The 23602-nt window shown below is 42.0% G+C and overlaps 1 protein-coding gene across 7 annotated transcripts in view; it reads right to left on the minus strand.

The window, feature by feature from the left end:
- The window catches only part of GOLGA1 (golgin A1), a 44046-nt gene that overhangs the window by 13420 nt on the left and 7024 nt on the right, over positions 1-23602 (minus strand). For 6 of the 7 annotated variants that reach the window (XM_070799228.1, XM_070799226.1, XM_070799231.1 and 3 more), the window contains 12 exons: positions 23200-23290; positions 21108-21182; positions 20077-20174; positions 18335-18367; positions 16119-16247; positions 15460-15629; positions 14901-15012; positions 8709-8834; positions 4316-4411; positions 1671-1766; positions 654-803; positions 5-100 (listed from right to left, as the gene is read on the minus strand). In XM_070799228.1, the coding sequence (XP_070655329.1) occupies positions 5-100; positions 654-803; positions 1671-1766; positions 4316-4411; positions 8709-8834; positions 14901-15012; positions 15460-15629; positions 16119-16247; positions 18335-18367; positions 20077-20174; positions 21108-21182; positions 23200-23290 (1272 nt within the window). The remainder of the gene's footprint in view (positions 1-4; positions 101-653; positions 804-1670; positions 1767-4315; positions 4412-8708; positions 8835-14900; positions 15013-15459; positions 15630-16118; positions 16248-18334; positions 18368-20076; positions 20175-21107; positions 21183-23199; positions 23291-23602) is intronic. The other variant, XM_070799230.1, reaches the window with a different exon arrangement.

Raw genomic sequence — 23602 nt, forward strand, 5'->3', positions numbered from 1 at the left:
ATACCTTCAGCTTCTTTAGTTCAAGCTGGTGATGCTGTAAAGAACATTCACATTCATTCTTACTTTCTTTAAGGGCTGCATTTTCTTGCTCCAGCTTTCTCTGCAAATTGAGGAAAGTATACATAAAATAAAAGGTCTTTACGCCATTTCCCCTGGGTGTAGGCCTATCTCTTTGACATGTAACCTTTAAAACTGCCCCCTTCCCTTTTGTTGCCACTGCAGGGGTGGGACAGGAGGATAGGGTTTGGGGTCAGAAAGGGAGAGTCACCTGACACTCTCCTCACAAGAAGAACTGAGGCACTTGATTCTGAAGCCTACGGAACAAGGATGGAGACCAGGGAAAGGCGCAAGCCATTAGGGGTGAGCAGTACACATTTTAGGAAGACAGGAAAGCAGCTGATGGGACCGGTCAGGAAGTGCCAGGAAGTCCACGTGCAGCTCAAGGAAAAGGAAAAACCATCTGCTTGGGGTTTTTGTAAAAAGCAGTCTTTTTACAACCAGTCTCATGAGCAGGTGTGCTGTTAAAAGAGAAAAACTCCGCTAAAAGTGGTGCCCGAGTTCAGAGGCAGGCTGGTCTTCCTCCTGTCAAATGGCCTGGCAGCCTGGCTGGGCGTGAGCAGGGTGCTCCCATCCCCGGTCCTTCCCTCACTCACCAGCTCCTGCTCTGCGGCTGTCAGGTCGGCCACCCGCGCTCTCCCCAGGCCCGCCAGCTGGGTCTCCAGCGCGTGGATCCGCTCCGCCTGCTGCTGCTCCAGAGCGAGGGCCTGCTGCTGGGCACGGCTGCTCTCCGTGTTCGCGGCGGCCTGAGGGGGCAGCAGAGGACAGCTATTCCCGGTGACACAGGCCCTACCCTGTCCTCCAAAGAAGAGTGTCCCGTAGAAACAGCTCTCCTTCCTGACCTTCTCCAGCCTGGGTGCTGCTGAGGTCCCCTGGCCTGCTCAGGAGCTGGACTCTGGGACTGGTCTTGGTGCAGGGCTAGGGGACAGCTCTGGGCACCAGTCCTAAGACACAGCCCTCCTTCACTCTACTCAGTGCTGCCCTCTATGGCTGAGGCTTCCCTAGGGAGGCACACGACACAGGGATGAAGAGCAGGGGCTGTGACCTCCGGAGGGTGCAGGTTTGGCCATTTACCAGGTGGGAGACCCTGGGCTAGTGTCCTGGTCATCTTTCTCAGCCTGCTTCCTCTAGTGAATGAGAACAGCAGTGCATGGCTCTGAGGTCTGCTGCCAGGACTAAATGAAAACACATGTGGGAAAGAGGCAACAAATGTTTTCACTTCTCTAGTTTCTAGCTCCACACCCGACCTGGGGCTGTGACTACGGGCTGAGCCCTTGCTGTCTTCTCCCCAGGGCCTGGAGCTGTTCTCCACAGCCCCCAGCTGCAAGATGAGGTTTGACAGCCAGTGGTCACACAACACTTAACAGTTCCAGAATTAGGCAGAGCCCTGCAGCCAGCTGTTAGGTGGGAACTAGCCAGTCACCACTTCTCCTGGTAACTCAGACCCTCCAGCAGGTCCTGACTCCCTCTCTCTGCAACTGCCTGTCTGCCCACAACTGTATCTAAGGTCCAGATGCCATTCCAGGAGCTGGGAGTGAGTCCGGGGACTTCAAGGGCACAAAGGAAAGGAAGAGTCAGGGGCCTAGAACACAGCAGGCATGATCGCCACTTACGAGCTCTCGAATTTGAGCTTCCCGAGCTGCCACCACGTCACCGCTCCGCTTCAGCTCCTCCTCAGAGGCCTGCAGGCTCTGCTCTAGTTCTTTCACCTAAGAGGCAAAGAGAAGAATCCTTTTGTTCAAAAGAAGCTGAGCAGTAACAAACGGCTTTTAAAGTCAAATTTATTTAAATCATAAAGCAGGTAAAGAAAAAATTTTAATTAGAAAAGATGCTCATAAGTCAATCATTATAAAACACTATCATTCTAACACAGTTTCATTTTTTGACTTTTTTTTTTTTACAACTTTGTATACAATTCTAGTAAAACTCTGTATTTTTCGTCCGTGCTCAAATTTCCGTCTATGTTTCCATGTAGCCTTCAGACCTTAGATTATTTCCTCAAAGGATGTTGTATAATTTCCTGAACTGCTGCCTACTGTCCAGGTAACTCAGCTGTTTTCCATTTTGCAGATAAAATGAGGCAGCAGTTGACATCTTCATGTAAATATTGTTGACCTGGTTTGAATCACTTGCTTAGGATACATTTCCAGAAGTGGGATTACTGCCCATGAGACAAACTTAGGTTTCTCTCGTTCCACACATACTGACCGAGTCTGACTGTGTCTCTGGCACTGCCCTAGGACACGAGGCCCGCAGGGTGGACAGGATGACACAGCGTCCAGTACTGAGCGAGACTCGGCCTCCAACATGATCTTTTCATCTGACTCCAGCGAACTTTGCCAATTTCTCTTACAAAGTTTTTGCTGAGTAAAGTCTTCCTTGGGGTATCTTTATTATTAAAATACAAGCACATAGAAGGCTGCAGCTTTGTCAAGGAGAGGGAGGAGCCAAATGAGAAAAGAAGGTTTTTAGGCCTCACGGTTCCTCATATATGTTCAGAGGTAAGTTTTCATGGAAACAACCCAGCAAGAACAGTGTGAGCACTTCCACAGAAGAAAATAGTTATGTTATTTGCTCATGATCACAAATTTTATCAGTGCAGAGCCAGGACTGAAACTTGCCTTTTTAAACTCCTGGATTTAGCAAATATCTATGCAAGTTCCAATTTGCAGGCAGAACTCAAGAACGATTCAGATCCTCAAAAAGCTACGCATGGAGTTATCATATGACCCAGCAACTCTACTCCTAGGAATATACCCAAGAGAAATGAAAGTAAAAGCCCACACAGAACCTTGTTCATACACTAACATTCACTGCAACAGTATTCACAATAGCCACAGGGAGGAAACAACCGAAGTACCTATGGGCAAATGAATGGATAAATAAGGTGCTGTATCTAGAATGGAATCAAGGTCTTAAACAAGGCTTGTTCAGTCTTAAAAAGTAATGAAATTCTGACATATGCTATAACATGAATGAATTTTGAAGACATTACGCTAAGTGAAGTAAGCCAGACACAAAAAGACAAAAACTGTATGATTCCAGTTTTTGAGGTACCTAGAGTCATCAAATTCATAAAAACAGAAGTTAGAATGGTGGGTGCCAGGAGCTGGACAGAGGAGAGAATGGGGAGTTATTGTTTTAATTGGCACAGAGTCGTAGTTTGAGAAGATGAAAAAGTTCTACGAATGGATGGTGGTGATGGTTGTGCAAAAAATAAATGTACTTAATGCCACTGTACACCTAGAAATGGTAAATTTTACATTTATGTGTATTTTACCACAATAAAAAAGATAATTGAGAAATAGAACTGAATTACAATAAAGCTGACAAAGCTGTAGTTAGGAAAAAATATAGCTTTACATATATTAATACTGACCAAGAAACAAGAAAGACTTTAAAAATGAGTTAAGCATTTGCTATGGTCTGAATGTTTGTGCCCCCCAAATTCCTATGTTGAAATCCTAACGTTTGATGTGATGGTGTTAGGATGTGAGGTGACCGGGAGGTACTTAGGCCATGGGAGTGGAGCCCTCATGAATACGATTAGTGTTCTTATACGAGGCCTCACAGAGATCCCCTGCCACTTCTACCACTTCACACTCATGAAACTGGCAAGAAAACGAAAAGGCTGAGAAATGCCAGTGCTAGAAAAGACAGAGATGCATCGATAGGAACTCTCTCGCATCCTGGGCAGCCCTCTGGGAGCGTTCCTATCCTACCGAGTCACGTAAAGTCATACACACTCACTATCCTTCTTAAGGCAACAGAAATGAGGGTAATCTGCAGTGACAGAAAGAAGGTGGCAATCGGGATATCTAGCATCCAGTAGATAACTATGAAGTAGAGGCGGTAAGAACAATGAAGTGGATACAGACGATGGAGCAGTGGAAAGTAAGAAGGAAAATTCATGTACAGCTGTATCATTTAAATAAATTAACATACACATAAAACAATGTTAGCTGTTTTAAGATTATCCAGCAATAAAAGGATCTCTATTTACCACATTAGAATGGTTTCCTATGGGAGGATGGGGAAAGAAGATAAAAGGGAAGAAACAGGGAAGAAAACAATCTTCTGTGGAAGAATGATGCTAATGTGGCAAGAATGGAGAATATGACTACCTCAGTTCTCTACAAGTAAAACCCAAAAGAGAAACCCTTTGGAAGAAAATCTCTGACCCAAGGGAAGTCTCAGCCACAGCCATGTCATCTAAGGGCACCAGGGCACCACCCAGACACAGGACTGAGGTTAGTACCCGAGTCTCCAGGTTGTTGATGGCCTTGGCCTGGCTGCTTCTGGCTGCCAAGAGCTGCTGTCTGGTATCCTCCAAATTCTGCTCAGCAAGTGTTTTCTGTAAGTTGAAAGAAGAGAAAAAGGAAACAGTCATTTCTCCATTGCATATACATTTACTGATATCTACAACACATTATGATTTGTGCGAGGCACGAAGGACATGAATATGCACAAAAAACTCCAAAACAGTAGAGAGAAAATTCACATATTGTAAAGTATACAAAGATGAATTTCACAGGTTTTTGACTGAGGCTGCAGCAAAGACTAACCCAAGAGAGTATATAACAGAGTGTAACAGTGCTCACAAAGCGGCAGCAGAGAGCAGGGGATGCTCACTGCCTCAGGAAAGGAAGAGGCTTTACTCTTCATAGCTGGCCAGGGCCAAACCAGAGCACCTGGGCAGAGGGAGGACATGCAGTTCAGTTCAGTTCAGTTCCATAGCGTATGACTCTTTGCGATCCCACGGACTGCAGCATGCCAGGCTTCCCTGTCCATTACCAACACCTGGAGCTTGCTCAAACTCATTTCCATCGAGTTGGTAATGCCATACAACCTAACCATCTCATCCTCTGTTGTCCCCTTCACCTCCTGCCTTCAATCTTTCCCAGCTTCAAGGCCTTTTTAAGTAGTTAGTTCTTTGTATCAGCTGGCCAAAGTACTGGAGTTTCAGCTTCAGCATCAGTCCTTCCAATGAATATTCAGGACGGATTTCCTTTAGGATTGACTGGTTTGATCTCTTTGCAGTCCAAGGGACTCTCAAGAGTCTTCTCCAACACCACAGTTCAAAAGTATCAATTCTTCAGTGCTCAGCTTTCTTTATAGTCCAAATCTCACATTGATACTTGATTAATGGAAAAACCATAGCATTGACCAGATGGATCTTTGTTGGCAAAGTAATGTCTCTGCTTTTTAATATGCTGTTTAGGTTGGTCATAGCTTTTCTTCCAAGATGCTTGTCTTTTAATTTCATGGATGCAGTCACCATCTGCAGTGATTTTGGAGCACAAGAAAATAAAGTCTGTCACTGTTTCCACATCTATTTGCAATAAAGTGATGTGACCGAATGCAATGATCTTGGTTTCCTGAATATTGAGTTTTAAGCCAGCTTTTTCACTCACCTTTCACTTTCATCAAGAGGCTCCTCAGTTCCTCTTCACTTTCTGCCATAAGGGTGGTCTCATCTGCATATCTGAAGTTATTGATATTTCTTCAGGCAATCTTGATTTCAGCTTCAGGTTCATCCAGCCTGGCATTTCACATGATATACTCTGCATGTAAGTTAAATAAGCAGGGTGACAATGTACAGCCTTGATGTACTCCTTTTCCAAGTTGGAACCAGTCTGTTGTTCCAGGTCTGTTGCTTCTTGACCTGCAAACTGATTTCTCAGGAGGCAGGTAAGGTGGTCTGGTATTCCCATCTCTTGAAGAATTTTCCAGTTTGTTGTGATCCACACAGTCAAAGGCTGTGATGTAATCAATAAAGCAGATGTAGATGTTTGTCTGGAACTCTCATGCTTATTCAATGATTCAGCAGATGTTGGCAATTTGATCTCTGGTTCTTCTGCCTTTTCTAGTTCTGGCTTGAACATCTTGAAGTTCATGGTTCACGTACTATTGAAGCCTTGCTTGGACAATTTTGAGCATTACTTTGCTAGCGTGTGAGATGAGTGCAATTGTGCAGCAGTTTGAACATTCTTTGGCATTACCTTTCTTTGGGACTGGAATGAAAACTGACCTTTTCCAGTCCTGTGGCCATTGCTGAGTTTTCCAAATTTGCTGGCATATTGAGTGCAACATTGGATTTTACTTCCATCACCAGTCACATCCACAAATGGGCGTTTTTGCTTTGGCTCCATCTCTTCAATCTTTCTGGAGTTATTTCTCCACTCTTCTCCAGTAGAATATTGGACACCTACCAACCTAGGGAGTTCATCTTTCAGTGTCATATCTTTTTGCCTTTTTATACTGTTCATGGGTTCTCAAGGCAAGAATATGGAAGTGGTTTGCCATTCCCTTCTCCAGTGGACCATGTTTTGTCAGAACTCTCCACCATGACCCGTCCAACTTGGGTGGCCCTACACGGCATGGCTCATAGTTTCATTGAGTTAGACAAGCCTGTTCCAAAGAATAGCAAGGAGAGATAAGAAATCCTTCCTCAGTGATCAATGCAAAGAAATAGAGGAAAATAACAGAATGGGAAAAACTCGAGATCGCTTCAAGAAAATTAGAAATACCAAGGGAACAGTTCATGCAAAGATGGGCTTAATAAAGGACAGAAATGGTATGGACCTAACAGAAGCAGAAGGTATTAAGAAGAGGGGGCAAGAATACACAGAAGAACCATACAAAGAAGATGTTCATGACCCAGAAAACCACGATGGTGTGATCACTCACCTAGGGCCAGACATCCTGGAATGCGAAGTCAAGTGGGCCTTAGGAGGCATCACTATGAACAAAGCTAGTGGAGGTGATGGAATTCCAGTTGAGCTATTTCAAATCCTAAAGATGATGCTGTGAAAGTGCTGCACTCAATATGCCAGCAAATTTGGAAAACTCAGCAGTGGCCACAGGACTGGAAAAGATCAGTTTTCACTCCAATCCCAGAGAAAGGCAATGCCAAAGAATGCTCAAACTACTGCACAATTGCACTCATCTCACACGCTAGCAAAGTAATGCTCAAAATTCTCCAAGCCACACTTCCACAGTACATGAACCGTGAACTTCCAGATGTTCAAGCTGATTTTAGAAAAGGCAGAGGAACCAGAGATCAAATTGCCAACATCCACTGGATCATCGAAAAAGCAAGAGAATTCCAGAAAAACATCTACTTCTGCTTTATTGACTATGCCAAAGCCTTTGACTCTGTGGATCATAACAAACCGTGCAAAGTTCTTCAAGATATGGAAATACCAGACCACCTTACCTGCCTCCTGAGAAATCTGTTTGCAGGTCAAGAAGCACTAGTTAGAACTGGACATGGAACAACAGACTGGTTCCAAATTGGGAAAGGAGTACATCAGGGCTGCATACTATCACCCTGCTTATTTAACTTATATGCAGAGTACATCATGCGAAATGCTGGGATGGATGAACCACAAGCTGGAATCAAGATTGCCTGAAGAATTATCAATAACCTCAGATATGCAGATGACACCACCCTTATGGCAGAAAGTGAAGGAGAACTAAAGAGCCTCCTGATGAAAGTGAAAGAGGACAGTGAAAAAGTAGGCTTAAAACTTAACATTCAGAAAACTAAGATCATGGCATCTGGTCCCATTACTTGATGGCAAATAGATGGGGAAACAATGGTAACAGTGACAGACTTTATTTTCTTGCACCCCAAAATCACTGCAGATGGTGACTGCAGCCAAGAAATTAAAAGATGCTTGCCTTTTGGAAGAAAAGCTTTGACCAACCTAGACAGCATATTGAAAAGCAGAGAAATTACTTTGCCAATAAAGCTATGGTTTTTCCAATGGTCATGTATGAATGTTGAGAGCTGGACTATAAAGTAAGCTGAGCACCGAAGAATTGATGTTTTTGAACTGTGGTGTTGGAAGACTCTTCAGAGTCCCTTGGACTGCAAGGGGATGAAACCAGTCAATCCTAAAGGAAATCAGTCCTGAATATTCATTGGAAGGACTGATGCTGAAGCCGAAACTCCAGTATTTTGGCCACCTGATGTGAAGAACTGACTCACTGGAAAAGACCCTGATGCTGGGAATGATTGAAGGCAGGAGAAGGGGACGACGAAGAGGATGAAATGGTTGGATGGCATCACCGACTTGGATATGAATTTGGGCAAGCCCCAGGAGTTGGTGATGGACAGGGAAGCCTGGCATGCTGCAGTCCATGGGGTCACAAAGAGTCGGACACGACTGAGCGACTAAACTGAACTGAACTGAGTGCAGCACTTTCACAGCATAATCTTTTAGGACTTGAAACAGCTCAGCTGGAATTCCATCACCTCCACTAGCTTTGTTCATAGTGATGCTTCCTAAGGCCCAGTTGACTTCGGACTGCAGGATGTCTGGCTCTAGGTGAGTCTGGCTCTAGGTGAACCAGCCAGGATGTCTGGCTCTAGGGAAGACACTAGAGGTGTGAAACAGCAGGGGACATCTGGGGAACTACAGCTTCTTGAAAGTCACAGTGATGACGGGTTCAGGTCATGAAACAAGACTGGAAAGTTAAGCAAAGGGCCAGATCATGAGAAAAGCCTTTTATGTTATAGAAGGAAGCTTGAACTTAATTCTGTAGGCAGTATTTTTCAGGGTGGAGTCATTCAGACAGTGGCATTTGACTTATCTGGGTTGGGGTGGGGGATTTAAGTTTGAGGTTTACTCCAGACTAGTTACCTCTTTCAGAAGTTCCTGCACATGTTCTTCTCCTGAGAGATTCTGCTCTAGTCTCTTCTCCAGGGATGCGACCTTCTCCTGCAAATGTGTGATGAGTTTTTCTTTCTCTTGAGTTTCAGCAGTGACCTGCAGGTGAAAGCAGAGATTATGTTACACTCACTCTCCCTCCCTAACCACCTCCTCTAGAATCATCATGTTTCTCTGAAATTCTGTTTCCAACTGCATCTAGGAGAACATACAGCCAAGAAATCTTCCCTGAAAATGGAACAGAAAAGATACAAGATCAGAACCCAACACCACTTGGGTATCTGTTTCAGGCCTAGTGCAGTAAGCAGCAAATGCTCCCAATTTAAGCAACTGACGACTGGGAAGGAAGGATGCTATTGCCTCTGTGGAATCTAGCCAGGACGCTGCAAAGATGTTCCTCCTCTCTAAGATAACCTTTGTATTGTCATGATCTACCAGCTAAAGGAATGCTCCTCCCACTCCCATCAAGCATAGATTTAACTCTACTAATCTACAGTCCAACAGGACCTACAACTTTATACCAGATGCCAAGAACCAGCGGAGGTAATTCCACTCAAGCTCCCAGCCAATCCTATAATGACCTACAGAAGAATATGCTTGGAAACAGGGGGCTAGATGAAGCCTTATAATGACAATGTAGCTGCCTTCAGGTTGAAGAGAGAATTGAAACAACTGGTGGTATTCACCCTGGCTCACAACACAGGAATCACAGGTGAACCACACACAGCAGCATCTTACACCATGGCCCAGGTACACAGCTGCCCACGTATTTATTGCAGTCTACCTCTTCAGCAATGATGGCAGTGATGGCGGTGCTGGCTGGGACTAACTTTGTCCCTTCACTACTGCCCATCTTCGATGCTGCGCAACATCAAAACTGAGGATCCAGGAAGCTTTCACTGTATCATTTCTTAGCTCCTCACTGGTCCTTACGTTCACTGAAGATGCCCATTCTTCACTCCAAAATAAGGTCGTACAGCATCAACATTTCATTGTGAAGACTAGATCCTCCTCATATATAATTCACTTCCTCAAATTCCCTCACTTTATGCTCTGCTGCTCCAACTCAAGCCACAAACTTTAGACTGCAACTCAGCCAATTCTCTCCTCAGAATAAGATGCAGCTACTTGGGTACAAGGTTTTAGAAAGAAGCTTCTGCCATTCTGATTTCTCACAGGGGCGACAACATATATAGTAGAGCAGAAGTTTGAAGAACGGTTTCAAGACTGCATAATTCAATAAACTTTGATCAAGCCTATACTCTTTGTGCTGTCTCCCAGGGATATAATCAGCTACAGCTACTGACCCAAAGAAGCATGGAGGCTGGTGGCAGAGATATACACGTAATTAATTATAAAACAATACAATCATGCTGCAACAGAGGGACATATAAGGTGCCATGAGACATCAGAGGCAGAAGGGATTAACCCAGCAATCTGATCAGGCCTCCTAAGCAGGCAAGTCCAGGTGGAAGGTGGGGAAGAGGAACAAGCTTTCTGTGTAAAAGGCAGTATGTGTAAAGGAGTAAAGAGACAAGTTCAACATGACCAGGAGGCTGGGTGGAGAGGAAGAAAGAAGCAAAGACAACTCCCAAGTCTGTGGCTCAGATGCCTGGTTGAATGGTAATATTATGCAAGGCAGAGAAAACACAGGTAAGAGGGAGTTTGATAGGAAGAAATGCAGTTTTGGTCAGGCTGACCTATCTTTAATGGGTCTCTTCCTTCTAATGTTGACAACAGGAATAAGAAACAGTATGGTGCAGGAGCAACTACAGTTTGCAGAGCATGTGCAAGCACTTTCCACTCCTCTAGTCCTTACAATCACCCTTTACTTGACCATTTACAGGGAAACTGAAGTTTAGGAACTAGCCCAATAGCACACACTGTGCTGACAGAACAAGGATTCAAAACCCAAGCCTTCCTAATCCAAAGCCTGTACTACGTCCACTACACATCAATATGAACTTGAGAGATATAGCTGACCCTTTCTAGTAAAAACCAAAAGACCAAATAAGTCTCATATAAGTCACTGTGTAGGGCAGAGTCAGGGACAGAAGAAAGAATCAGTTGCCAATTTCCAGTTAGTTTTCTTGTGCACTATATCCCACATGGAATGATTCCCCACCTCTGGATGTGCTACTTCAAGCCCTCAGCACTTAACGTGCTACAGCTAACACTGCACTTAATGGTGAGAAACTCAAAGGTTTCCCACTAAGATCAGATACAAAGATAGGATGTCCCCTCTTCCCACTTCTTTTTAACATCATCTGGAAGTCTTTGCTAATGCAATGAGGCAAGAAAAAGAAATAAAAGGAACGGAGATAAGGAAGGAAAACATAAAGCTGCTTTTGTCTGCAGATGATATGATCATCTGTGTAGGAAATCCACATGAATCAACAACAAAAACCCTGGAACTTAAAAGTGAGTATATCAAGATGGCAGGATACATGGTTCAGTTAGTTCAGTTCAATTGCTCAGTCATGTCTGACTGTTTGTGATGCCATGGACTGCAGCATGCCAGGCTTCCCTGTCCATCACCAGCTCCCGGAACTTGCTCAAACTCATGTCCATTGAGTTGGTGATGCAATCCAACCATCTCATCCTCTTGTCGTCTCCTTCTCCTCCCGCCTTCAATTTCTCCCAGCATCAGAATCTTTTCCAATGAGTCAGTTCTTGCATCAGGTGGCTAAAGTACTAGAGTTTCAGCTTCAGCATCAGTCATTCCAGTGAATATTCAGGACTGATTTCCTTTAGGATGGACTGGTGGGATCTCCTTGCAGTCCAAGGGACTCTCAAGAGTCTTCTCCAACACCACAGTTCAAAAGCATCAATTCTTCGGCACTCAGCTTTCTTTATACAAATGCAAAACTGAATTGTGATAAAGCTGGCATTTCAGATCAGTGAGAAAACAGATTTTTCAATAAATGGTACTGAAACAATTAAAAAAAAAAATGACACGGCTCCCTTTCTCACAGAAAACCAAATTTCAGGCATGTTAAAGACCTAGAAACATAGTCAAAACTATAAAACTTTCAGAAAATAATACAGGAGAATAATGTTATGATTTTGAGTGAGGAAAGATTCTTTTTTTTAGATTTTTTTAAAAAGACAAAAGTATAAACTTAAAGGTAAACAATAAATTCAACTATAGTAAAATGAAAAGCTTATATTCAACAGAAGAAGCTGTAGAGTATGATGACAAGCTCCAAACTGGAAGAAGGTATTTGCAACCCGTACAACTAACAAAGGAGCATGGTAGCCAGTATATATATAAAGAATTCCAACAATTAATGAGAGAAAAACATAAATGCAATAGAAAATGGGCAAAAGATTTGAACCAGCACCTAGATAGACAGTTAAACGAGAGATAAACACATAAAAAGATGCTCAACTTTATTAATAATCTGAGAAAAGCAAATTAAAATCATGGTGAGAGGGAATTCTCTGGCAGTCCAGTGGTGAGGACTCCTTGCTTTCACTGCTGAGGGCCTGGGTTCAATCCTGAACTAAGATCCTATAAGACGTACAGTGCGGCCAAAAAAAAAATCATGGTAAGAAAATCTGAAGATGCATTTCATGTTCACCAGACTGGCAAAAATTAAAAGACTGACCATATCCCACCTTGTCAAGGAAGCAGAGCAACCCAAATTTTCATACTCCATTGGTACAAGTTTGTAAATAACTACCACTACTATGGAAAAAACTGGGCATTATCTAATAGAGTGGAAAAGCACAAATCTTTTGACCCAAACTTTTCACATCTCAAATAGACCCCAGAGTTAACTCTTAAAAACATTTTTTTAATTTATTTGGCTGTGTCAGGTCTTAGTTGTGGCATGTGGGATCCAGTTTCCTGACCAGGGATTAAACCTGGGCCCCCAGCATTGGGAGCGTGGAGTCTTAGCCACTGGACTACTAGGGAAGGCCCCAGAGTTAACTCTTTCAGAGGCAGACAAAAGTTCACAACAGCCTTGTTTGCAAAAGTAAAGAAGCAGAAAAAATGTTCACTGTCAATAGAACGGATAAATAAACTCTAGTAATTTCATACTATACAGTTGAGAGAAGATTAAATTATAGCGGCATGTGTCCATATGAATGTGTCTCAGAAATATAATCTTGAGCACAGAAAGCTAGTTTTAGAAAAATACCTACAGCATTTCATTTAAGCCTGGTGAGCTGCAGTCCATGGGGTTGCAAAGAGTTGGACATGACTTGGTGACTGAACAACAAGCATGATACAGGAAAGAAGATGATGTTTAGGGATAAAATTATAAAGCAATGTAATTTCTGACTTAAGAAAGAAATGGGATAGAATAGAAAGGGCACACTGAGCATCTCAAAGGTAAACATTCCTTTTCTTAACATCGCAGGCGGGAATAGTAGCTGTGTGGGGGTTCATTAGCTTGTTACGCTTTTGATCTTACTTACGTGTCATAAATACTATTTCATACCTACTCAGTGTTAACAAGGACAATGCAGAAGCTGACTCTAAACTCATTTTCATGAGAAAACTGCCCTTCCTCTAGTGCTCTCTTAGCCTGATGACTGACAACATTGGCCACTTAGCTCATTAGGCTGCTGCTGCTGTCACTTCAGTCGTGTCCAACTCTGTGTGACCCCACAGACAGCAGCCCACCAGGCTCCGCCATCCCTGGGATTCTCCAGGCAAGAACACTGGAGTGGGTTGCCATTTCCTTCTCCAATGCATGAAAGTGAAAAGCGAAAGTGAAGTCGCTCAGTCGTGCCCGACTCTTAGCAACCCCATGGACTGCAGCCTACCAGGCTCCTCCGTCCATGGGATTTTCCAGGCAGGAGTACTGGAGTGGGTGCCATTGCCTTCTCCGAGCTGATTAGGCTAGAAACCCAATAATCACCCCTAACACCTCCTTTACTCTCGCTCTTCTCCTGTATTTACCACATACCAAGTAGGTCCGTCTCTTCACTATTTCTTATATTTGTCTTCTCTCCCATTATTTCCACCCCCGACTCTTGTCAAAGCCACCATGTTATGCCTGGACAATGCAAGAGCTTCCAGCTGGAAACCCTTTCAGTGTTTCCTCTAACAGCCATGCAACTCCGTCCCTTACTGTGTGCCCCTTCCAGCCTTCTTCCACTTCCTTGAAGGTGTCACTCATTTTGCTGCCTCCAGATGTCTGGGTTTATGGTTTGTGCTATTCTCTATTTAAAATTCTCTGCCATCACCACCCCCCACCACTCCGCCTACCTGCTTCAGCAGTTCATCTCAGTTCAAGCATTACTTCCTCAAAGGAAGTGTTCTGTGACTTCAACACTAGACTTGATTTGATGCCCTCTTAAAAGATCTCACAGCATCCTGCAGTTTTCCGTCAGAGCATGCATCATAGTTTGCAATTATCTATGTGATTATTGATTAATGTCTCACTGCTCCTCTAGACTAAGTTCCGCAAGGGCAAGGGTGATTGATATCTGTTTTGCTCAGCACAGAGCACAGTGCTTGACACATAATAAAGCTCAAATTATAGTTTTAGAATGAATGAGGTAACTTAGTGGGACCAGAGTCTGGAAAGTTAGTTTTTCCAATTATGAAATGAGTGGATGGTTCTAATTGATATCAAACAGTCCCACAAACCCCAAAGCTTTATGTCTGTTATCCTCTCCACCCTCAAAGTCCCAAATGTATTCTGTACCCTTCTGTCTTTTTTGCTTTCGGGCTGTCCTACCCATCCTTGAAATTCCAATTACTCCAGGAAAAATTCCTTGATTACTGCACTGGAAATGCACTCTCCCTATGGCACACATCCTGCATTTGAAAAATCTAATTCACTTATTTGGGACTTCTTGAGATGTGAATTTTTTTCTTGTCAAACAGAAAGTTTTGAGTTCTATAAGGAAACAGTAAGCTTCTGAGACAAAACACTATAGGTATCTAGATTTTTGTTTGATGTGGAGATGAAACTTGTATCACAGTCATTCATTTACATAAGACCTATTTATCGGGTGCTCCTTGTTGTGAGGCAACTAAGCCCATGTGGAGGCAGACTTGTTACACCAGGAACTAGGGCATTGTGGGCTGCACGAGAAACAGAAGTTTCACCAGACACTCTGATACAGAAATTTTTTCAGGTTTAGTTTTTACCCCATTCATGAATCCTAGGAACTTGGGTCCATTCCTAGTACTCTTCTTACCTTTTGCAAATCAATGGAAAGTTGCTGAATGAATGCTTGGAGCTCCTGTTCCTTTTGCTCCAGGACTGTGATCTTATTTTCTGCACCTGTTTTCGAAGCTGTCACATGATCTCTTCATTGAAAGAAAGCAGATAATGAACAAATTTGAATACCCCATCTAAGACACATTCTTCCACAGGAAAAATACACATGGTTCTTTACATGTCAGGGCTGCAAACATTAGCCATGTGAAGATTATCCATGGATAAGACTCCCTGACTCTCTCTGAAGCAGAAGTCCCAAGAGAAAAATTCCACCCAGGTTTGAACAAGAAATCCTGATCTGCCTTTAGCTACTCAACAGTTTAGCAACTAAAACAATCTAAATTGCTTGGCAGGGTTGGAGGTGTTCTGAGCTCGACAGGTTAGAGGAGTGAGGGTTTGGGAACGGACAAATCCAGAAGACTTTGTAGGAACTAAGATCAGAAAGTGCCACAGTGAGCAATGGGGAAAGACAGGTAGGCTCAAGCCAGAGCTACACTAACACCGCTTCCCATGGGCCCCACAGACCAAGCAAGAACCTCTGCTCTTCCAGCGCTGAGTAGTGTCTCTGCAGTTCTTCCAGCTTCTGGCTTAAGTCTAACGAAATCTGACTGGAAGTCACCAATTCCTCCTGGGTGCGACTAAGTTCTCTGGTTCGTGCCTCCAATTCTTGCTCCATTTTCCCCAAGCTTTCTTCTTTTTTTAAAAGCTGATACAAAGACACAAAGTTTCACTGGGCTACTACTAAGAAATACCCTTGCAAAAAAAATCTGGACCACGGACTTCCCTGGTGGTCCAGAGGCTAAGACTGCGCTTCCTACACAGGGCATCCAGGTTCGATCCTTGGTCAGGGAATTAGATCCCACATGAAGCAACTAAGAGTTCACAAGCCACAGCTAAGACCCAGCGTGGCCAAATAAATAAATAAAAATTGAAATTAAAAAAAATCTGGACCAGTAAGGCAAGTTTTTATAACATTTTTGTGAGCTTAGAAGGGATCTTATAGGCCCAGTAGTTTAAAAAGAAAAAGGAAAGACATATCAAACAGAACTTCTCCATTTTAATAAATTGAAAGACATACAAATATGATAAATATCAAAGACAACTAAGGTACATTTATCAGCAGTTAGAGTCATGACTAGCAAAGTCAGAGTAACTAATCATCTGAGGATGTAGCTTCTAAGACAAAAATGCGCACCATGTGCTTTACTTTACTCAGTTCCTGTTGCTGGAATCCCTCTAATTCATCCATTTCATCTCTTCTTTGGAAAAGATTCAAACTCTGGTTCTTCATTTCCTGTAACTGAGCTGTCAGAAACCTTTTATCCTATGCAGAAGAAGAAGACATCAGCTCAGGCAACCAGGACATGAGAAATCTGTATTATATAATCAGAATTCGTAACAATGGAAAACCTTAAGGCAATTTCTTGTCAGTAGCAATAATACATGGATAATGGGAAGCTTTACGGTAATTATTTACAAAATTATCTACAAATTTTTTAAGGTAGAAATAGATTTTTAAAAAAATGATAGCCGTGGAAAGAGGAAGAAGAGCTACAAAAGCTTAACATTTGAAAAGTGCTTCCATTTGGTTAGCAATTCCAGATATCCATTTGACAAGTCGATCTCAGTGACATACTGAACTGGGTAAATAACATGCATAACTGGAATAAGACTGATTCTCTTAAAACATTAGATGCATTTACGTAGAACTGGTTTCAGTTAGTACATTCAGATAGCAAGTCAACAAAAACGAGACATGACTGGTGTTGGAAAGTTACAATTTACTAAAGAATAGCTTCCTAAGATGAATTCTCTTCAGGACAAACTCTGGCTATTGCAGTTTCCAATTCTTGATTGAAAAGACATTAAAACACTCTAAAAATAACTTTTCCAAAAATCACTATGGCTTAAAAGACCTACATAGATGTCTCATTACTCTTTCCTGGTCTAAGATCTTTCCTGGTCTAAAATCTCCTGTGGCAGTGGGGGAGTGGGGAGAAAAAAGCTCTCAGGAAATCGAAGTAGATTTTATTTACTTCAGTCCTATATGCATCCCCCTTTACCATAATTTTAAAAGATGAAAAAATAGTTTAATGAGAATTTAACTGCTACAACCTTAAGAGCTTCTTTTAAAACAAGAAAACTTTAACCTAACCCATACCTTTATATTTAAGAAGACCATCATTAACACCACGTTTATACATATGTATGTATGTGTATATATACATATTTCTTTTAAGCACAAGTTTCTTTGGGAGATAGCTTGACTTTTCTGTAATTCTTCCCTTACATAAATATGTTAAGGCATTCTGATAGCTTGTATAATCAGATTTCTTTAGAACACACAAAGAAAACTTCTGGTTTAATTGGCGTTTTATCCCAAGAATGGTGCAATAATAAAACTCATTCTTTTAATACAATTAACAGTAAATATATTTTATAGTTGAATATATCAATCTGAGAAATCATTTTCTATCATAAAGAGTAAGTTAGTACTCAATGAAAAGACGGAATGAATTAGGAAGCAGCATATAATTTGGGTTGAGCAAACTGACAATTGATTATTTTAAATTAAAATGTGTTTCTAATTGTAGGTGTGAAATTTCATTTTCCTGTTCATGTCTCAGAGCCAGGAACACATTACATAAGGCACCTACACAGTGTCATGGTGCTGGAATAATCAATTCTTCTCATCTATGTCTAGCTAAGAAGTTCTATTATCTGCTCAGCATTAAGCCTTCAGAAATGCCCTCCTTCCCCAATGCATCCTCAAAAAGTATTCCCAGTGTTAACACTGTCGATCAGGGCTCTAGCAGGAAACAGACTCAAGTTAGGGATTTTGAAGAGTCTCACAGAGACTTTTCAAAGCTGTGGGTGGGGTAAGAAAGTCCACAAGAGATAATGTGCTAGAAGCATTGGGCATAAAGGGGGCAAAGGCATAGACAAGAAACACAGAAAGAGCAACCATAGCTGGGGGTGAACCAAAGGTAAAACTAAGCTGTGACCTTTGGCCATGGGATGCAATCAAATAGAAGGGACCTCACGTGGAGATGGCTGGGGGAATACACTTCTGATCACACTCTTCCACCCAGTTCTTTTGGTGTTCCCCACTGGCGCCCTCAATTACAAGCCAGAGGGCAATGGAGCCCTGCTGATGCAGTCCCTATGGGCCTTCAGACACACAGAGAAAGGCAGGGGATGGGTAGAGAGTACACCAAGAGGGGCAAACAACAGACATCCAGCACACCCACCAAGAAAAACGAAGACAAGAGCTTTCCAAGTCAGTGTCTAATCACCTGGCACCCTGCTGCCGAGAAGTGGTACCAGTGTACTAGGTACTGGAGAAAGCATTTTCCAAGCCCCAGAGAAGAGGCCAATATTCACAAGGAGACAAAAATAAGATGAACTAACCTTTTCAAGCTGATCCACTTTTTCTGACCATTCCTAAAACAAAACAATAAAGAAGTACAGTTTCCAGGCAAGAGTATCAATAAAATCAAGATTTTCAGAAAACAAAATAACCCTCCCACCCCACCCAAAGCAACATATCAATCAAACAAAACAGCACATTAAAAAAACCACGATGTTGGCTTAACAGTAAGAAAGCCAAGAGTCCTAAAAGGAGAAGAAAATGAATTTTATATAAAATTCTAGAGCACAAATATAAGCCAGAAAACTTCTACCAAGAGCACATAAAGCTATATAGCTCTTCTGATGCAGCTTTCAGCTTCTTTCTGAGTCTCTGTCTCTGAGTACTATTATTATTTCTTAGGAGTTGGTAGCAGGGAGCAGCTGAGTTGGTAACTCTGCAGTTGATACTTAAAAATTAATTTACTGAAAAAGAGGTGAACAGGGTGGTCTTCAGGAGTCCCTGATCATTATTTTCCTTCTCATTTTAATTTTTACCAATATCCTTCTTGCCATCTGGTAAAAGTTGAAGAAGAAAGGATTATGCCTCTTATTCACCAATCACAGAAGAGGGGAAAAAATAACCACTGGGACAAAAGGCTGTATCCTAACTGCCTACAATCAAGTCCACCAATGCTAGATTATTTCTTCATTTACATTCACACCACAGTTATTCACTAAGTATTGCTGAATGATGTTTTCTCCTAGCTGGTTAATGTCTGAGATGACTACTACACACTGTAAAACAAGCCAACCAACCACCCCACTTACTGAAGATGAAATAAATTATGTGTTTTCTTCAATGCAATGTAATATAATACATTGACCCCGTCTTAATAAATCAAAATTATCATTATAATGCAAGCATGCTAAGTCGCTTCAGTTGTGTCCGACTCTGTGCAATCCCATAGACGGCAGCCCACCAGGCTCCTCTGTCCCTGGGATTCTCCAGGCAAGAATACTGGAGTGGGTTGCTATTTCCTTTTCCAATGCATGCATGCATGCTAAGTCGCTTCAGTCGTGTCCGACTCTGTGCAACCCCATAGACAGCAGCCCACCAGGCTTCCCTGTCCCTGGGATTCTCCAGGCAAGAATACAGGAGTGGGTTTCCATTTCCTTCTCCACAATCATTACAATATTTGATGTTTATCTTAAATTTAAAATGCCACTGAACAAAATAAACTTTATAATTAATAACCAGTAGTAGTAGTATTTTCCTTTTCTACTGTCATTTATTCAGCATCTTTCAATGGATGGTTCTATTGAGGTTACAGAAGTTCCTCTCAGTCTAGCTGGTTGGGGATGAAGAACCTTGGGACAGAGGTTGTAAGAACTATGTTCATTATGGATGACCGCTAGCTTAACAGCACCTTCTCCACTATATCAAGGTAAGTGCTTGGGACTAGGCTTTCAGACAGGTTTTTGGAGGGCAGAGACTTTTTTCCCCTTATACTGGGGCTCACCACCAGATTATGGACACACTACTTCCTTTCCTTATCTATTTTACACAGCTACACAGTTGGAAAAGGATACTCTCACATATGGACACATTTCACGATCACAACTATAAAGCTTCTGGATAATTTCCCACCCTACAGCCAAACGAACTCTCAAAGAACTTACATAGCACAACCCTTTTCTCCTAGATTGTAAATATTTGCTACCAGGTTTATGGCATGAGTTTTGAAAGCACGTCACCACGTGAGACTTCCCACCAGTTCCAGGCAGTGCCGCGCGTAAAATACCTGGTCCTTTCTGGCCAACGCCAAAGCCAGTCCTTCTGCCATCCTGGCTCTGTTGGCCTGGAACGTCTCATTCTGCTCTTGGAATTTCCTCATGGAAGCTGTTAATAAAGAGGCTCTATTTGAGATATGGAGATATTTCAGAAACAGCATAACAAATAGCCCATGTGGTTATAACTGTCACCTAACAAAAAGGCCACGGTCACAAAAGTGGATTATGAGACTGGGAAAAACCTGACCCATCTTGACTTTCCCAGAAGCTTTTGGCCTTAGTAATAAACCTCAGTTCTGTTTTAGCTTATTTCCTGTTGGTCGCTGTTGTTGCTGTTGTTATAGTCAAGTATACACATGTAGGAAGATGTCAAAGGGTACTTTTAAAATGATACAGTGATAGAACACTGAGTCAGGTAGCCTGCCAGGAAATACCAGTGCTATTGCTAAGCGATGGCTACTACTATTCAATAGAATTAAAACAAAAGTCAAAACAAAGCAAAACAAACCTTTCTTTCACTTTATTTTCCTTAAAAAAATATTTTTTTAGCATATATTATACCCATAAAAAATAACTTTCTACTTCTACTAGCATCTTTCTTGGATTGAACCCAAAGGAAAACATATAACTTAGGATAAACTAAACAAAATGTATGTCCATTGTTGGAGGAGTGATGACAGAGATTTCCCCCAGTTATTGAACATAGCAGCTACGAAGCTATGGCTAGAACCAAAGTTTCTTAATCTAGGCCCATGGACAGGCACTAGATTTTCCTAAAATCTAAGGGCAGCCCATAAACCAGTTAACTGGATGATACACATAACATCCTTCTCCTAAGAAACATGCCCATAAGACAACATAAGTATGAATTATATGCTTATAACTATCAAATAAATGTTATATCAACTCAATTAAGAAGTATGCTACTCATATAATAAAGACTTGAGCTATGATGAAAGGCAAAGTTAACCACACACTACTGTTTTGTTTCAAAAAACTAAACCCTGGAAAAATTGAAAAAAGCAGGAAAAAAAATACGTACAATCCTGGTGTTTTTCTAAGGCAATTTCAAGCTTCTCTTTTATCTTCTGCAAGGTGCGGACCTGTTCAGCATAGTCTTGGGTGAGGAGTGTGACGCACATACCAGGCATGGACAAACATCAGGAAAGGAAGTTAATTAAACAAAACAAACAACAACAAAAAAAATGAATGAAAATGATGATGATTTTCTCAACCTGAAAACCATTCCTGTTAAGGAGCGCTGGGTAGACAGCCTCCCATTAACAATGAACAACACAGGCAAACAAGTATAGTACAAACTACCCACAGTGTAAATGTTGACTACAGACAGGCAGGTTTGTTTAGCCTGGAGAAAAAACAAGAATTGGGCCTGGTCTGGCCATCACAAATGCCCTGCCACAAAAACCACTATTCTGTCATTACTGAAATCCAAATCTCAGTTTGCACTGTCCTTCCCATTCTTGGCAGTAGGACAGACAAAGGAATTCACTGAACAGCTCACTTACAGTCCACACGACTGAGTGACAGTGGTCAGGACAACAGCAAAACCCCCACCACAGCAGTGCCTGTGCAATCAAAGCACTGAACTCCCTAGAATCAAGTCAGCCACAGAACTGAGTGGCCTATGCCATACTGAAGGTGAAAGTCAGAATTAATTACCTGGGTAGCCAAAGAAGATAGTATGGCATAGTGGAAAAGTAGACAGGCTCTAGTTCAAATCCCAACTGAGTCAGTCCTGAGCTGAGAGACCTTAAGCAAATTACTGATCCTAAGTATTAGTTTCTTCATTTATGAAATTATGGTATTAACTGTATCTACCACAAAGGATGTATTAGATAATAAATGAAATGTTCTATTGCCTTAATTAGATAATAAACTAAGTGCTTTAGGCAAGTGGGATACAATGCTCAATAAAGGGTAGCTGCTATTGTGGTTGTTCTTCTTATTCATACTGAGCCTAGAACATAAATGCACTTAATTACTGTCAGTCTTCTTGCCTGTCCCTTCTCTAACATCAGTCAAGCCCAAACAATTTAGGGAAGATGCATATTACCTTACAGCTTTCTCCCCAACACTGAACAAGTGTAAAGTTATTTCACCTCTGTTACTGATACTGCTTACAGGCAGAGGTCACAGGATAATGACACTTGAGTTTCAAGCAGACTGTAGTGAAAAGCAGGGACTCTAGCATCAGGCAAATCTGGGTTTGGATTCCAGCTTTACCACCTACTACCTGTGTGACCTTAATCTCACTAAGTCTTGTTAGGCTAGAGTGAGAACAAAATGAGATAATGGGCTGTCTAGTAGCTGTGAGTTACGCTACGGGCCTTGATAACTAGACACACACAAATATCTCACACACAACTTGGTGAATTCTGTAGTCTGGTGCTTTCATTCCAGTCAAATGGGCCTAAGGCCAAGGGACAAAAACAAACACAGAAACCACTGACCACTTCACAGGCTGAAGCTTTCAGAATGTATCCACTGGCAGAAACCAAAGTAAGAACTCACAACTCTATCAAAGACATGCCCTGCTCAGGCAAAGACTATAATGGGAGTTGTGTACATTGTAAACTGCACACAAAAGACATAATGAGAGTTACAGCTTCTATACAGGCACTGAAGTCTGAAATACCACTAAAGAGCAGCCCAAAGACCCAGAATGATATTACACAGGTGACATGTATCTGAGCAAGTGGCAATGGAGCACCAAACCGTGTCTGGTGCTGAAGAATCCAGTATTTATAGCCCAAACCATGAAAACGCTATCCCTAGCCCTTTCCACCTGAAGCAAGCTCGGCCAATGGGAGAAAGATGGCTAAATCTACATATAACTTTTAATACATTTATATCCACAGCTAGAAATCTCAGGAGCAGAAAAACATAAGTTGTTTTTTTTTTTTAACTTTAAAACTTCAGTTTTGGATTTACACTATTCAATACACTAACAAAAGAAGGAAACAAAGGGGGTACAAGTTGCTCCTTTTTGACTAAGAAGATCAAAATATGTTAGAATAGCTGTAAGGTTATGCTATGTGGCTTTTTAATAGGGAGAGAGGGTCAGGTGCAAGGCAATTTTCCCTTGGTTGCTTCTTATGAGTTCCTGGACATACCAGAAAGTCTGGCCTCTAATTTCCGTATCTGTTCATTCCTTCTCAAAAGCTGGGATGAAAGATCTTCTCTGGAGCTGCTTCCATCAGAAGCCTGTTGAGACAGAGACGCTGTATTCATATATGGATTTTTAGCAGCATGAGACCACATAACCAGAAATCGACAACTCTTATTTCAGGTTTGGTTACCCGTTAAGTGATCACTAAAAAGCTTCTCTACCTATAAAGAAGAAGCAACAGTCTCTCCATCTATAAAGTGAGGAGATATAAGATGCAAAATAGATAAATTGTGTGTGTGTGTGTGTGTGCACATGGTATTGGAATACCTGGTGGGAAACAAATCCATTATCTTCCCGACCCAGGAATCGAACTGGGGTCTTCTGAACTGTGGGCAGATTCTTTACCA

The sequence above is a fragment of the Bos indicus genome, chromosome 11 (genome assembly GCF_029378745.1).
Source record: "Bos indicus isolate NIAB-ARS_2022 breed Sahiwal x Tharparkar chromosome 11, NIAB-ARS_B.indTharparkar_mat_pri_1.0, whole genome shotgun sequence".
In the NCBI taxonomy this organism is placed as follows: Eukaryota; Metazoa; Chordata; class Mammalia; order Artiodactyla; family Bovidae; genus Bos; species Bos indicus.